The 17,818-nt window shown below is 38.1% G+C and overlaps 1 protein-coding gene across 1 annotated transcript; it reads left to right on the plus strand.

The window, feature by feature from the left end:
- The first annotated feature begins 12,991 nt into the window (after positions 1-12,991).
- On the plus strand, positions 12,992-15,382 carry LOC132711827 (vomeronasal type-2 receptor 26-like). The gene has a single exon (XM_087888144.1). The coding sequence runs from the start codon at positions 14,364-14,366 to the stop codon at positions 15,315-15,317; it is 954 nt and encodes a 317-aa protein (XP_087744270.1). The 5' UTR covers positions 12,992-14,363; the 3' UTR covers positions 15,318-15,382.
- The last annotated feature ends 2,436 nt before the right edge of the window (positions 15,383-17,818 follow it).

Raw genomic sequence — 17,818 nt, forward strand, 5'->3', positions numbered from 1 at the left:
AGTGTGGGTAAGAAACTGGTCTCCCTTGCCCTCTCATGGCAGGGGGAAGGAGTTTAGTGCTATCTCAGGATGGACAGAGGATAAAAATCTAGTCATCCTCTCACAGCGGCTCATTCTGAATGAGATGGTCATAATAAATTTGTTGTTCTGTCTGCTCAATTGATGTCAGTAATTCGAAACTCCCTCAGCATCCACATTAGTAGCTGCCCAGTCAACGTATGACAAGAGGGTGGATCAGTTGGAAATAAAGCCAAACAGTGAAGGTAGAATGATAATAGCTCCATGGGGGGCGGGGGAGATGTATATAAAGAGGGAAGGTAGTCTAGGTGGTGAAAGTATAGTCTGGAGGCAGCTAGGTCAGTGTCAAATCAAGGTGGTAATGTATAAGCTGGAGGCGGCTGGGTTAGGGACTGGCCGAGGCAGAGAATTGAGAAAGGTGGGGGAGGCCTCCAAGGTGACCAGGTAGATAGTCTTTTGTCAACCTCTGGCCTCTCCTACTCTTGGCATATTGAATAATCCTCTGCATATATTGCCAGGCTCCAGACTTTAGATTATAATGATGTCTCCCAATTCCAGCAAGGGTCTAAACACCTTGCGTGATTCAGGGCAAGGCACTCCAGGGGTTAATAATTTTTAGATTCCCTCTGATGACGTTGCAAGCTGTCACAGGTCTTAGCTAAGGCCTCTCGAAGAGGTAGTCATTACCGCCCCAACAGCTATCGTCGGTGAGGGCAGCTTTAGGTTTCCCGGCAAGTCCCCAAACCAATTCAGAGCCCCCAGGGTGTCTAGGGCTTGACAGGGACTGCCATGGTGCCGTTCGTCGTCACCGCCCGCCGCCATTGTTGTTCCAACCGCCGTTGCTTTAAGAATGGAGGAACTGATGTAACTCCCATTAACGGAACTGCTAGAGTTAGCCTCCCATGGTGCCTTCACATGCCAATATCTGCCCAGCTCCAATGATCCAGACGGTGAGAGAACCTCGTTGAGCTGGGAAAAGGCTCCCCTAGTTGGTGCTGGGGCTGAAGGGAGTTAAATCAGCCCGGGTGGACCTCCAAACGACCCAAAGCCGCCCCATCATCAGACGGAGATTAGGTGAGAGGTGCCATATTGGGGCATGCGTATGCATGATTTACAGTACTAAATGTCGCTACCTCACAAAAATGTCTACGCCTTCCACCTATGGAATTGCTTCCGAACTCAAGATGGCAGGAGCAATATTCCCTGATGAGTTTGAGTCACCAACCACCACTGAGCCAATGGATTGTGAACCAAATTTCCCCTACATAGTGTCCCATAGAGTCCCAAATCACTTCTTAAACTGACCTCCTCTGTTCAGACAAATCTGTTCCTTCTACTGTAATACCAGTTAGAAGGAAAAGGCTGTCTTTTTGCTGCCTGGAAGTACAACGGATGCTTCAAAATGATGTCTTTTGGAGCCAGAGAGGTGAAGGAGGGAAATTTTATGCCAACATTCAAAGTTCAGGGGCAGGTCTACCACAGGACAGGGAGTTTCATGGCAGGGCTTCAGCAGCAGCCTTCATTTCTCCAGATATACTTTGTTGGTGATGATTACAATGAGAGTCTGTCAAGACCATGGGGATGCTACAATGGTCATAAGTGTGAAAAATGGTCATAAGTAGTGAAGCACAGGTATCCAGCTGGTATACACACACACACATACACACACACACACACACACACACACATATATATATATATATATTTGTTTTCTCAGGTTTTCGCGGGTGTTTGTATGTAGGTCTTTGGTTATTTGGGTCTTCTCCCACGTAAAATTGGAAGTGTCTTGGCGACGTTTCGACGAAGTCTCATTCGTCATCTTCAGGCTGGTGTTCTCGGCTTCGTGCTTCCAGGAGCAATGTGCTCCTGGAAGCACGAAGCCGAGAACACCAGCCTGAAGATGACGAATGAGACTTCGTCGAAACGTCGCCAAGACACTTCCAATTTTACGTGGGAGAAGACCCAAATAACCAAAGACCTACATATATATATATATATATATATATATATATATATATATATATATATATATATATATATATATATATATATATGTACACATACACACACATATGTATGTATATGCATTGTATATATGTGTGTATACATATACATATACACATACACACACATAATGCACATACTGTACAACTCACCCTCAAGTTACCACTATAATAGAGCCTGTCAATTATATTCGTAACTAAAGGATCCGTTTGATTGAATCACATTAAATAAACATGATCCCTCCCTGATTTGCCCAATGCATTTGCTAATCAAATACACAGGTCGTTAAATGCACATGAGGTATCTCAGGGTGGGGAAGACCATGCAGAGCCTAGTGTTGGAAGAGGCCACCCAAAGTCTCCCCCGATACCTCATGCTCAATCCCTTGGGGTCCCCATAGTTCCTTTCCCCACACATCCTGCCCTGGGTCTCCACAGGCACTGGGTCGTCTTTGCTAGCCTCCTAGATCCACTTCCTTCCTACATCCCATTTCCCAAGGATTGCTTATTTTTTGAAGATCTCCAGAGCTACAGAAGAGGCTGGTCCGCTGGCAGAGAGGCTAAAGTGTTTTATTCAAATAATGGCAAAGCTGTAAGAATGTGAAATCTAAGGAAAACATTTTCACCAGCTTCTGGGTAAAAGACTTTGGCTTTGGGGCATGTAGCCAACAGGCCTCTGGTAGTAGAAAAGGCCTGGGCATGACCATTGGGAATTTTGAAAATTATGACTTTTGAAAAGTAAGACTTTGTCATAGAATGTGTGAGGGTTGAATCAGTGACTTTTAAACATTTTGAAAATTTAGTGACCAATACAAGAGATTTTTCCCCACAGAATCATAGAATAAAAAGTACAACTCCTTACACAGAGGAGGAATGGTGAGACCACTACAGACAAATTGCTGTCCAAGTTTTCCTTGAAAATATCCAGCAATGGAGCTCCAGGAGGCAGGCTGTTCCAACTCTTAATAACTCTCACAGTGAGGAATTCCTCGTTTATTTATAATCTTGAGATTGAAGTAAAAAAATTCAAAAGAAAGATATGAAGAAAACAATGAATAGGTCAAGATTCTGAGGTCACCTCAGAAAGCAGCTTTTACATGCTTTCTCTAGTGTACAAGACAGAAGAAAGAATGTTATAATATTCTTTCCTATTTTGAACTAGAGCTTGCAACTGGCAAATTGTCTTGGGTTTTTGTTTTTTTTTTAAAGGGAGGTTATTAAACTGACTTCTGCATTTCAAATGTATGAAAGAAATTCAGCCAATTAAAGAGTTTATATAGAAATATTTGAAATCAATTATATGAATGAAGACAATGAAATAATATACCAATGTTAAATAATTGCTGGGGGGGGAATATAACAAACAATATTTCAAGCCCAACATATAAAACAATCAAATAAGGAGTAATAATCTATGAGAAATTAATACCTTTGTCAGTTTAAAAAGGGCAACTTTGTAGGTTGTGTTTTGAGTCCAAGTTTGGTTGAGCCCTGCTGGATGGTGATGTAATGAAAGGGCTTAGGGATTGCTATTATGGTTCTGCCTGAAGCAGGTAGAGCTTTGTTATGTAGAATAGACTGGCTCAGGCCTTAATGGCCCATTGACAAAGGTGGGAGGGGGGGTTGAATTTCTGCCTCCCTTTTATGGGAAATATTCTTCCCTTTTAATATATCCTAAAATACCTCATGTTCCTAGGGGAGGGGTGGATGCTAACTTCCTACACTACCAATAGCTTCTCTTTTATCTTAGATCAACTATAATGTCATCAACCAGACAGCTGAGCAAAATCATCATTTTCCTTCTTCATATCGGATGACCCCAAATAAAGAACCACCTTACTCAGCAATTGTCCAACTGATCCTGCAGTTCCAATGGACGTGGATCGGCCTCCTTTCTCAGGACAATGAAAAAGGAGAAAAATTCAAAAGACGCTTGGAAGTTCTTGCTCTAAAAAATGGGATTTGCATTGTCCACTCAGGAACCGTCCCAGAAGCAAATATGCAGACAAGTGCTGGAGAAACTCACATGCAAGAAAAAAAGAAAATGTTCTACTCTCTTATGAAGAGTCAAATAAAAATTATAGTATGCCAACTGGATTTTCAGGCCTCAGTAATGTTAGCAGCAATAATACAAACGATTGATACAACTAATACATCCCTTGTGGGAAGGGTGTGGATTGCAACAACTTTGACAGCTTTAAGTGTAGGAATTTTTGACCTCTGGGTTGATCTCCAAAATAAATATGCTTTGTTTTCCTTCCTCATCCAAACAAAGAGAAGGACTCAGTATTATGACTTTAATTCTTATGCATCCATGGTCATATTGTATGGAAAGGAAGCGTTCCAATGTTCTTATTCAAGTCCTGTGTTATCTAAGAAAGTTTGGAAAAAATGCAGAGAAAAAGAGAATTGGGAATTCCCACCCCATGATGTGATTGCAAGAATCCTGTCTCAGGACTCCTCTAGTATTTCCCAAATAATTCAAATTGTGGCCTGGGTCCTCAGTGCTGCCTCTTCCTCCCAACGGAGTAAGAGGAGAATGCAAGTTGGAGACCATCAACCACCCCAGATTGTACAGCCATGGCAGGTAAGTCTTCTCCTTTGAGGTTCCATTGATTCTCCCAAGAGGTGAGCTTCTACCGCTGTGATTGGTTTTGGCAAACCGGTGTCTCCGACAATCAGCTGGGAGCAAACCAGTTCTCTCCAATGAGCAGGTCAGCCCATCCACCCGTCCCTGCGCTTTACTTACCTTTATCTTCTCAGCTGATTGGCGCAGAAGAGTGGATTGCCACACCTCAGCTGCATTACTCCCTAGTGGTAACACAAAACATTAGTATTTCTAAATCTCCACCCGCGCAGGATGAGCATGTGCATACACGAAGCACGCAATCACAGAATTGCTCGTTAAACTGGCAGGATCCCACCACTGATTCTCCCCTTCCAATTCCTCAATATTAAATTAAACGTAGAAAGGGGTGAGATATTCCAAAGAGCCTTTGCCCAGTTTGTGGTATTTCACAGTGAGTGTCAACCCTGAAACTGACCTGACCGAGGCCATTTTAATGCTTCAATGTTGCCACACTGGAGCTGAGGGATATGGATGGGGAAAATAGAGATAGCTGGGGTTTTATAGACAAGACAACATATTTTCTCCTGGGAACCAAGGACATTCCCACTGATGGCCGGAGGGAGGATGAGTGAAGTCACCAGGCAACCGAATGATTGGACCATGTGACTGATTGTTTGGAAAGAAGAGGAAAACTTTTACTTTTAATTAGGTGAAAACTGTAGGAACATTTAGAGTCAGTTTTCACCAACCTATGCCTATATGACATGTCCAGTAAAACTGATATTTGAGGAACCTGCTTGCCTCAGAGTCTTGTTTGCTATGGGTGTATTAATTGGAACCCTGATATTAAACCGACTCTAATTGGTTTTTTTTGTTTTTTTTCAAGTTTTTTATTTTTTATTTAATTTTTTACAAATATATCAATGCGTGAACAGTGTGGCATCTGAGTGACTTACATTTTGGTAGAAATAAAATAATATTCATCATATTTACTATAGTTGACAAGTTTATATAGTTCTTGTAATAGTACACATATTTTGTTGAATTATAATCTTACATTATTTGTTATTCAATATTTCAATATGTTATTTTTATGCCACTCACCATATTATTCAAACATTCTTAATACTACCATCGTTCACATTCTGATTTCCCCTCTTATTATTACTTCGCCTAATTTTGCCACTATTATATTGAAAAATATTCCCTTTTATCCACATTTTAATGAAGATTTAGAGTCAGTTTTCAGCAGCCTATGCCTAATAGATATGTCCAATAAAACTGATATTTGAGGAACCTGCTTGCCTCAGAGTCTTGTTTGCTATGGGCGTATTACTTGGAACCCTGACGGTGAGTTAGAGAGAGATGATAGAGAAAAATCTTCCAAAGTTAAACAACCTGTGCTAGTTTGGGATGCTTTTGTGACAGAAATAGCTCTATGGTGACAACATAATTTTCAAAACTAAACAAGCATCAGAATATTCCATCAATCCTCAACCCTTTATTGTGATCACAGAGTGATCTCCAAGCTAAGGAGTTCAGCTGGATTGTTTGTTCTGGATTAAGATTGAATTTTGCTGGCTAAAAGTTTTTAACATAGCAACAAGATATTAATCAAAGCATCTTCTGGGGGCAACAAAAGGTTCATCCACACATCTTCTGAACTAATGGATATGCATCTTGATCAGGATTGATGGCAAAATTGTATTCTCCATCTTCTGCCATTACAAGTTTTGTCATATCTGCAAATGGTCTTGCCTCAGATGGGGCTGTGATGGTGAAGCAGCAAAACATAAAACATAGAATAATAAGAGTTTGAAGGGATCTCAGAGGTTTTCTAGTCCAACCCACTACTTGAGCAGGAGACCCTATACCAGAGATGGTTAATCTTTTTGGTGTCGAGTGCCCAAAGCGCGCATGTGCAGGCATGAATTCATGTGCATGTGCCAGAACCCCCAAAATGCAATGCGAGTGCCCCCCACACATGTGACCCATTTTGGGCTTGGAAAGCCTCCTGCACCAATCCGGAAGCCAAAACAGGGCATGGGGGCACCGTTCGAGGCACCCCCGCATCCTATTTTGAGCATAGAAAGCCTCCTGCACCAACCTGCACCCCTTCATGCATGCACCCCACCCACCCTGCACACGCATCCCCCGCATGCACCCTACCCCCCCACATGCACGGCAGACACCCAAAGACCCAAGCGGGAGGTGTACGTGTATTCACAGTGGAGCTGGGCTGGGGCGACAGTTGGCCTGCCCACAGAGAGGACTCTGCATGCCACCTGTGGCACATGTGCCAAAGGTTTGCCATCACTGCCCTATACAAAATCAGACAAATGATTGCCCAGGTCTCTTTTTGAAAGCCTCCAGTGATGGAGCACTCACAACTTTTGAAGGCAAGCTATTCCATTGGTTGATTTCTTTCACCGTTAGGAAATATCTCCTTAGTTTTAAGTTGCTTCTCTCCTTCATTAATTCCCAACCATTATTTCTTGTCTTGCCTATCGGTGCCGAGTCTTAATGGTAGAACTAAAATTGGAAATAAAAACAATATTGTTAGTACTTATTTACGCTCCAAATGGAAACCAATTAGATTTTTACAAAAAATTACATGACAAACTAAAGGAGTTGGACTACGAAAATGTATGCATTGTCGGCGACTTTAACGCGATAGTAAATTTACGAGAAGATTACCACAGCACTAGGAAGAATAAAATTAAAAGGAAGACATTGCCACAAACATTCAAAGATTTAGTACAAGAAATGAGCCTACACGACACCTGGCGAGAACTAAATACCAAAACAAAACAATATACATATTTCTCGGGCCCTCATCAATCGTGGTCCAGGCTGGATATGGCTTGGATGACACCTCAACTAAGTAAAGAAACACACGAAGTAGAAATTATGTCTAGTATATGGGCCGATCACAATCCTATCAAAATAGTCTGGAAAGGTTTCCGAAAACAGAAGAGATGGAAAATGGACACAAGTATAATAAAGGAAAAAGAATATCAGCAAATGATAGAAAAGGAAATCAAGATATTTCTACAAATAAATACAAAAGATACAACATCGTTACAAAACCTATGGGATACCACGAAAGCCTATATTAGAGGCCTAACTATTGCATATGTGGCAAGAAAGAAAAAGGAGAAACAAAGAATTAGAAATGAATTATTGGAAGAAATTAAGACAGAGGAAATTAAATTACAACAACAGCCCAACAACACGATTGTGCTACAAAAGCTAAATTTGGCCAAACACAAACTGAATCTAACCACAAAAACCGAATTGGCACAGAAAATAAGAATGGTAAAACAAAATAATTTTGAACATGCTAACAAAACTGGATGCTGGTTAGCATATAAGCTAAAAAAGCAAACAGAAAAAAGAATTATACACCAACTCCAAGACGAATCAGGAACTCTTTACCACACACATCTGGAGAAGAAAAACATAGCTAAATTTTTTTTTCAAAAACTTTATCGCCAGGAAGAGGTCCCGGAAGACCAAATCAAAAAATACCTCCAAAAAACCGATCTCACGCACTTCACAGAAGATCACAGAGAGATGTTAAACCGACCCATAACAATGCTGGAACTAATGGAAGCCCGCAAAAAACAAAAGAACAATAAGACTCCAGGACTGGATGGAATTCCTACTGAATTCTATAAACTTTGTCAACAATCGATAGATACTGTTACAAGTTTCTAACGAAGCACTATTGATAGCAGAAATTCCAAAATCTTGGACAAAAACTATTATTACATTAATACACAAAGAAGACTCAGATCCGACGCAAATTAAAAATTACAGACCAATTTCATTACTCAACGTGGACTATAAGCTATTCATGTCAATACTAGCTCAGAGACTCAAAGCAATAATACATAACTATATACACCCAGACCAAAACGGTTTCATACCTAAAAGACAAATTAAGAATAATTTGAGAATGATTATAAATATTCTGGAATACTATGATCAGAAGATAGACAGAGAAATGGCCATAATCTCCCTTGATGCCCAGAAGGCCTTCGACAATTTAAATTGGTCTTTTTTCATAAAACAACTTGAACTAATGAACTGTGGAGAGAAATTTCATAACCTGATTAAAAACATTTATTCCCAACAAACAGCAAAAATCTCAATAAACGGTGACATGACACAAATTTTTGATATTCAGAAAGGAGTACGACAAGGATGTCCCATGTCACCACTAATATTTATAATAGCATTGGAGGTATTATTAAATGAAATGAGGAATGAAGAAGAAATCAAAGGACTCAAGATCGGGGAGAGGAGTACAAATTGCTCGCCTTTGCAGACGACGTAATTTTCAATTTGGAAAATCCAAGACGATCTGGACCCAGACTGATGTCGATGATAGAACAATGCGGGGAAGTCGCGGGCCTCAAAATAAACAAACAAAAAACAAAAATAATGATGAAAAATATGACCCAGACTCAGAGATCAGAATTAGAAGAAGAATTAGGAATCCAATTAGTAAAGAAGATAAAATATTTAGGTATTTGGCTGACGGCAAAAGCAACCACGATCAAAGAAGACAATTACACGAAATTACTAAAAGAAATTTAAAAAGACCTGGAAATCTGGAACAGGCTACAATTGTCATTGATGGGCAGAATCAGTTCAATTAAAATGAATATATTACCGAGAGTACTATATCTATACCAGGTAATACCATTACATCCAGGAAGGGACTTCTTCAAAAATCTCAACAAAATTACAATGACCTACATATGGCAGGGAAAGAAGGCTAGAATTAAGATTAAAGCGCTACAAGACACACGAGACAGAGGAGGCCTCGTAGTACCAGACTGGGAGCTATATTATAAAGCAGCTGGATTGACCTGGATCAAAGAATGGATGAGATTAGAAGACAAAAGAACTTTATATCTAGAAGGCTTTGATCTCATACGAGGATGGCACACGTTCCTATGGGATGGACCAGACAAACAACACATGTACTTCCAAAGACACATAATTCGGGCCTCACTCTTCAAGATTTGGCAGGGAATTAAGAAAACTTATTATACTAAAATACCAAAATGGTGGTCCCCGATGGAGGCATTGATATTTCCAAATACTCTTGAAATCGGAAAGATGATGAGATACCAAGATTTACTGAATCATGAAGGAGAACTTACTCCAAGACATCAACTCCAAAATGGCGATATAAATATTGATTGGTGGCACTACACTCAAATATACTCAAGATACAATGCGGATAAAATCAAATATGGAATTGCAAAAGATCTGAATGAACTGGACAGAATTTTATTAGGAGCAGACCAGAAAATGATTACTAAAACATATAACTACCTTTTGAGAGACAAATTAATAGAAGAAACAGTTAAACATAACATGACAATGTGGGCCAGGGACATAGGACATAATATTCAATTGGCAGATTGGGAGAAATTATGGAAGCAGAACATTAAAATGACAAGAGCCACATCTTACAAGGAGAACCTCATTAAAATGTTTTATAGATGGCACTTACCAGCAGTCCGACTTGCCAAAATATACCCAAACACTTCGGCATTGTGTTGGAAATGTAAATCAAAAAAGGGGACATATTACCACACTTGGTGGAAATGTAGGAAAGCCCAACACTATTGGCAAAATATAAAAATATTATTGAAGAAATAACGAACATTCAAATAGAAAATAGTCCAGAATTCTTTTTATTTGGCATGATAATGGCACAACATCTTAAGGAAACGAAATATCTTATCATACATATCTTGACAGCAGCAAGACTACTGTTCGCTCAAAACTGGAAATTAGACCATCTCCCATCCAAAGACAAAATCGTTGCAAAGATAACAGAGTGTGCTGAAATGGACAGATTGACGCTGGAACTCCAGGAAAAGGAAGAAAGCGAATACTATCTTGTATGGCATCAATGGTATCAATGGCTGGAAAGGAAAATCAGCGAAAATATAGAGGACAGAAATTAGGGTAAAGACTTGCATAAGGAGATGAACTCATAAGAAATGTAAATTTGTAGTTAAGGTTATAACATTGGAATTAGACATTTAATAATTACTCTTTATTAAACTATATACGCTCAATGACATATATTCTGTTGATGACAAAAACGTATATGTAAAATGTTAGGTGGGTTTGTAGGTGGTGGGTTTTTTGTTTGTCTTTGTATTGTATTGTATTGTATTGTCTTTATATCTGTGTTTATATTTTAATAATAAAAAAAATTAAAAAAAAAAAAAGAGAAATGTTTTGACCCTCTCATCTTTTTAGGAGCCTGTCAAATATTATAAAAGTGATATCATTTTTCCCCAGTCCTTCTTTTACTTTAGACCAGACATATCAAATTCCTGTAACTATTCTTGGTATGTTTTAGCCTCCAACCCCCTAAACAATTTTTGCTCATCTCTACAGTCTTTCCAAAATTTCAATACATTTCATATCATTTTGTTAGGTAGGGGCCCATGTTCAATTTGTCAAGATCTTTTTGGATCTTGAGCTTGTCTTCTGGGGTGTTGGCTATTCATGCCAGCCTAGTGTCATCTGCAAATTTGATGAGTTCCCCTTCAATTCCCTTGCCTAGATCTTTTTTGAACATATTGAAGAGTGCTGGGCCTAAAATGGAAGCTTGAGGTTCCCCATTGCTTCCTTCCCTCCATGTGGATGAGGTTCCCCAGAGGATTACACGTTGAATATAATTTGTCAGCCAGTTACAAAGCCACCTGATGGTGGTGTTATCTATAACATGTTTCCAAGAATGTGAGATAAATATCATATTTTTCCCACTATAAGATACACCTGACTATAAGACACAACTAAATTTAGAAGGGGAAAACAATAAAAAAAAGTTGTTGGCCTCTGCGCACTCCATTTTTGGCCCTTTTCTAGCCCTTTTTTGGCCCATTATTGAGGCTTCTTTTTGGCCTGGTTTTGGGGCTTTTCTTGGCCCATTTTTTAGGCGTTTTGAGCCCAAAAAAATCCTTGAAAACACGACAAGAAAAGCCTCAAAAACAGGTTGAAAAAAGCTCCAAAAATGGGCCAAAAAAGGACTGAAAAAAGCCAAAAAAGGCCTGAAAATGGGGTGTCCAGAGACCAAAAAACGGCCGGTGGATGGCCAAGGCTTCAACAATATTCAGTCTATAAGACGCAGAGACATTTCACCCCTTTTGGGAGACAAAAAAGTGTGTTTTATAATCCGAAAAATTCAATATTTGAAAAAGAGCTGTAAATTCCTGGAGAATAATTGAAAGAAGCTTCCCATGAAATGCTGACTCAATCTGCTTCAGACTGCAGTGGTGATTTGAAGAGGTTGAATTATTCAGAGAACCTCCAATCCAGAATAATAGCAAGAAAAAAAACATTGAATAAAGGCTCAAATTGGAATGTCTTTTTTCCTATGTTTCTGCAGCTTCATAGGTTCCTGAGAAACTTCCAACATCACAATATTTCCAGAGATGGGATTTCTTTTGATGAAAATGGAGTTCCTGTTGATGACTTTGATATCATGCAGTGGACATCAGTTTTGAACAAATCACATGTGGGGGTGAAAATTGGGACTGTAGAAAGACAAGCCTCCTCGGAAGTCAAGATTTCTGTCAATTAAAGTGCTGTCCAATGGCCAACTTTATTTAACAAAGTAGTTGAGGCTGCTTGAATTTTGCTCATCTTTTTATCACCATATGTGGAAATTTTTCTGCTCAGAAATAATTCTTATTGAGGCCAGTTGAGATAACTTCCAAATAAGAGAACTTAAAGCCTCATTAATTCATTAGATATCATTTTACTTTAGAAGTTTTACAATAATCTATCACACAATGGAACCTGCTGCATTGTATTGAGAGATTTGCAATCTACATTATTAAATTTGGATATGTTGCCATAATTTATAGTACATCAAATTATCTTGTTTTCAGTAAGAGAAAATCCAGAATGTCTATGGAGAATCTCAGTCATCCAGGTCACGGTTGTGCCAAAGGTGCTTTTTCAAAAGGCACCTGGACTTTGTTTTCCCTTGAAGATGTTTCACTTCTCATCCAAGAAGTTTCTTCAGTTCTGACTGAATGTTGGAGGATGGAAAGATTTGGAACTGCTGAAAAGACTGTGTTGTAAACAGGATATAGATTCAGCAATTGCAGGAAGATTCCACACCCATTTGCACTATTCAGGTGACCCTGAGGGCACAGATAAATTCCGAGTGGCCTCAACAACTTTCAGAAAGACTGCTAATGACCATATGACTGTAAGAAATATAAATCCTTCCATACTTCACCATTCAGTCAGAACTGAAGAAGCTTCTAGAATGAGAAGAGAAACATCTTCAAGGGAAAACAAAGAGGTGTTGTCTTTTGAAAAAGCACCTTTGGGAGAAAATCTAGAATATGTGGTGAAGGAAATGTGGGCAGCTAAAAAAGTCATTTACATATGATGATACAATGATCAGTTGTAGGAGAAAAAGATAGGGACTCTAGAGAAATCTAGATGTTGGAGGTTTCCTGAGAAAGTAAAGATGGAGAAAAAATATATACCGTATTTTCCAGAGTATAAAACGCTCCTGAGTATAAGACACACCTTAGTTTTGGGGGAGGAAAATAAGAAAAAAAAATCTGCCTCTGCCTACCAGCATCCATCAGTATTCATCTGGCTAGCGTCCTGTCAGTGTGTGAGAGAGTTGAGGGCTTTTTGGAAACTGAAACAGTATTTGCTGTGTGAGCAACAAGGAAGGAGACAGCAAGGAGCCTGGGCGTGGTTTAAGTCAATTGTTGTAAAGCTGCATGCTGTGCTAATCTCTGAAACTAAAACTGAAACTAAAACTCCTCTCCTCTGCTTGTTTTTTCCTTGCTGCTCTGTGCCTCACGTTTCTGGCTACATTCGGTTATAAGACACATTCAAATTTTCACCCTCTTTTGGGTGAGGGGGGGGAGTGCGTCTTATACTCTGAAAAATATGGTAAGTTATAGCATTCTTATACATGCCCTAAGGAGAAACACCTTTTGCAATGGAACTACTTTCCTTTGGAAAAAAGAATGAGGCAATGAGTCTGTTTTGGGATCTACAATGTAGACTGATAGAGAAAGAGAATGACCTTTCATTTGCCCCTTGCAAGTAGAGTAATTAAAGTTCATGCCACTATTTCTTGACTGATTTTGCTCAATGTGCTCCTGAGCTTCTGGAAGCCACTTGATTTCAGTAAATCCTTGTAATTCATATATCAAACTGATTAATCTTTCTGTTTATGTTTAGATGGTGCCTTATTCAAGATGTACAGAAAGTTGCTCCCCAGGTTATGCCAAGCTTGAGAGAGAGGGAGCCCCAGTTTGCTGCTATGACTGTTCTCTGTGTATGGAAGGAACATTCTCTGGGCAAGAAGGTACAGTAGGTGGCTCCAAAAATAACCCAAAAAATTCAAGATACAATCAATATTCTATCTTGTTTTTTGTGGGGGGGAGTATTTGATCAAGAAGTAAGAAAAACATTAAATTTCTTGAAGGCATCCACGAACTTCAAAGATTGGGCACTATCGCCAAATTTGGATGGTGATGTGAGCATTAAAATAAATAATTAAAGGTTGCTAATTTCTATTGAGTTGTTACTTTCTTGCTTTGTTTTAGGAAAGAAGTTTTGAGAACTAATCATCACATTCATCTTCAGCCTTTAAAAAGAGTGCTAACTAATGTTGTGTCATATAGATATCCATGGGAGAAATATTATATTATTCCTTGAAAATGGAGTAATTGATTTCTGATGCAGTTTTTATGCTTCTACAGCTGCAGAAACAGATTCATGCTAACCATTTTTTTTTCTCAGATGCAGCCCATTGTGAAAAGTGTCCAGTTGACCAGTATTCCAATAAGAAGCGAGATCAGTGTGTCCCCAAAAATATAAGCTTTTTATCCTATCAAGAATTGTTGGGACTCATCCTGGCTTTCTTTGCCATCGCTTTGTCCCTAACCACCGCCTTTATTCTGGGAATCTTCATGAAATACCGAGACACTCCCATAGTCAAAGCCAACAACTGTGAACTCACCTACATCCTCCTGGTTTCACTCCTGCTTTCTTTCTTGACCTCCCTTCTATTCATCGGTCGCCCCGTGAAAATAACCTGTCTCCTTCGACAAACCATTTTCAGCATTGTTTTCTCAGTTGCTGTGTCTTCCTTGCTGGCCAAGACTGTCATGGTGGTGGTGGCCTTTCTGGCCACAAAGCCAGGCAGCAGCATGAGGAAATGGCTGGGGAAGAGTCTGGCCAACTCTATTGTTTTATCCTGCTCTGGTATTCAAGTAGGCCTCTGTATGATGTGGCTGGGAGTCTTTCCCCCATTCCCAGATTCTGACTTTCATTCCCAACCAGAACTCATCCTGCTGCAGTGCAATGAAGGCTCTGTCACCATGTTCTACTCTGCTCTTGGCTACATGGGTTTTTTGGCTGCCATCTGTTTCTTGGTGGCATTTCTGGCTCGAAATCTGCCAGGGGCTTTTAACGAAGCCAAACTGATCACCTTCAGCCTGTTGGTTTTTTGTAGCGTTTGGATCTCCTTTGTTCCCACATATCTGAGCACCAAGGGGAAATACATGGTAGCCGTGCAGATCTTCTCCATCCTGGCCTCTGGCCTGGGTTTACTGGGCTGCATCTTTATCCCCAAATGCTACATTATTATCCTCAGACCTGACATGAACACCAAAGAACATCTGATGATAAAAAATCATTAAGGTTCCTTGTGTTGGTGTTTATTTTTGTACAGTTTACATGCAGCATAAAATCACATACTTTGAAGTAATGTTTCATGTGTTGTTGCTTATCTTTCTTCATTCCATGCGAAATTTTTATTATAATAATTGAGTAGTAAAGTTGCTAAAACAACTCAAACTATTTGAAATAATCATATCCTTCAATTGTCATAATCTGAGTTCATATTATGACATTAATAAAATTTCTGAAACCAAGCCAGTTAAACTGTGACCAGAGATGTTCTGATATGGTTTTAGATTAAATTAAAGACTATAGCTATTTTTTAAAAAAGTTTTTTTTTAATTTTTTACACAAACACACATACAAACATACAATGTATTTTTTCTGAACAGAGTATTTGGCCAGTTGACAAATTTAAACAGTTTTTAGTCATTTCAACTAAATTACAATTTCTATACTTCCTTTTTGCCATAATATTTATTCTCTCTATTTTTTTAAAAAAAAATATTACCCTTCATCCTAACCTCTAATCTTAACCAAGTTTTAATTTTTCCCTTCCATTCTATATTGTACTCCTCAAATTTAAGATCTCACCTAATATGATTCCTAGTATTTCCTTATATTCCTTTATTATAATTACTGATGTTTTCCATTGTCATCTATTTCAATATCCATCACCTTACTACAAATTAATTAATTATGTGGTGTTACAATCATTCATTTCTTATAAGAATAATAAACCCAATTGTTTTGTAGCATACAAATCTTAATAAAAGTCATTTAGTTATATAACTAATTAACTTTTCTCTTTATATGGTAATCATAACTTTCCCCATATACTTCTTTGTATAAATTCCAGAAATATAGACATGAATATCCCAATTATTACAATTTCCATACAATCCAGCTTCTTAAGAAGTCAGTTAATTATGTAGTCATCTTTTCTTTTTACATGATGATAATAAACCAAACAGCTTTCGCCATATATTCCTCAAAACCACAACTTAATCGTTTCTGCTTTCACCACAATATACCATTAAAAGTATTTCAATTATTACAATTTCCCTAACTGGATTTGAAAATAATCTAGCTGTTATCCTCTAATTTATTAAAGTTATTCATATTTCTAAAAACCTATCATTATCTAAATTCCAGAAATGCATATAAAAATGTTCCAATTGTTATTCAATTCATTTATACATTCATATGATTTTCCATTATTTCTTACTTCAATTCATATTTCAATTCTAAATATATATAGCATATTCCTCTTTCATTTCTTTCTCCTTTTCTCCCTTTCTATTTTTATTTTTGCCTTTTTCTTTCCCCTTTTTTTTCTTTTGTGCTTTAAAATCTTGAACTCTCCTGTTTTGCCCTATATTTCCCATTATTTCCCATCTCTTTTCCCTTTTTCTTATTTTCCCACTGTTAATCCCAGTGTAATCATTCTGTATTTCAAAGTCCTGGACTATTCTATTTTGCCCTGTATTTCCTGCTGTTTTCCACCCCTTTTCTCTCTTTTTTGTCTTTCCACTGTTAATCCCAATGTAATCATTTAATTTTTTTATATTCTTTCTATTCCACCCTTCTTTCCTTCTTTGTCTCTGTCTACCCTCTCTGTTTTTTCCATTGTTAATCCCAATGTAATCTCTAAAATCCTCCTTTTTATTGTTACTATCCACGTAATCATTTAATTTTCCATAGTCAATCTTCTTGTCTTTATCTTCTTCTTTATTTTCAGTCTCTGTGTCTTGCTTCTCCGTCGTTATTTCCTTGTCAGCTTGAGTTTGTTTTGTCACAATTTTTGGATCCTCAGGTTTCGATTCTCCATGTAATATTATAATTATTTCCCTTATTTCCGTTTTCCATGACGAGTACTTCATTTTTATTATTTCTCTAATTTCCTGCGCCATTTTATTCTTTCCAGGTTGGTATTGTTCCAATTTAAAAATTTTGTTGTATTCCTCTTTTTTTTTTTTTTGTTCAAAGTCAAGCCGCTTGCAGACAAAGAAATCCTCCCCAAAAGTTCTCATGGCTGTTATTACTAATAATGTTCAGAGTTTTCCAAAACAAAAGTTCCAAATTGCAATGTTCTTATTTCTCCTGAAGATGTCTCTCTACAATCCACAATTCCAATCAGCAGTCTGACAAAGTATCCATTTTGTTTCAATAAGTCTTTACTAGTTTCTCTTTCTTCTTTTTAACTTTGAAGATGCCAAATCAGTTTTAGAGTCCAGTCCAAATTAAACAATACTTTCTCCCCCACCCCTTTTTTTTTTTTTTTTTTTTAGTATAGCACTTCTATTGCAGGGCTTATTTTCCTATTTCTCTTTTGTTTTTCTTAATGTTAAAAAAAGGATCTACTTATTTTCTTTCCAATGCTTTAGCCAATTTTGGGGTTATTTCTTCTAATTTTTAAAGTTCTCCAAATAATTTTATTCGAAAGTCAATTTTCTCTTCAGAGAAAATATTTGATTGATCTCTTCTGGCTTGATAATGTAAGATCCTTGATAGTTAGATA

This window comes from Pantherophis guttatus, chromosome 2 (assembly GCF_059756535.1).
Source record: "Pantherophis guttatus breed Tessera chromosome 2, ASM5975653v1, whole genome shotgun sequence".
Classification (NCBI taxonomy): Eukaryota; Metazoa; Chordata; class Lepidosauria; order Squamata; family Colubridae; genus Pantherophis; species Pantherophis guttatus.

Coding starts and splice junctions, on each gene's coding strand:
- LOC132711827 (XM_087888144.1), top strand. CDS start 14,364: ATGCTTCTACAGCTGCAGAAACAGATTCATGCTAACCATTTTTTTTTC.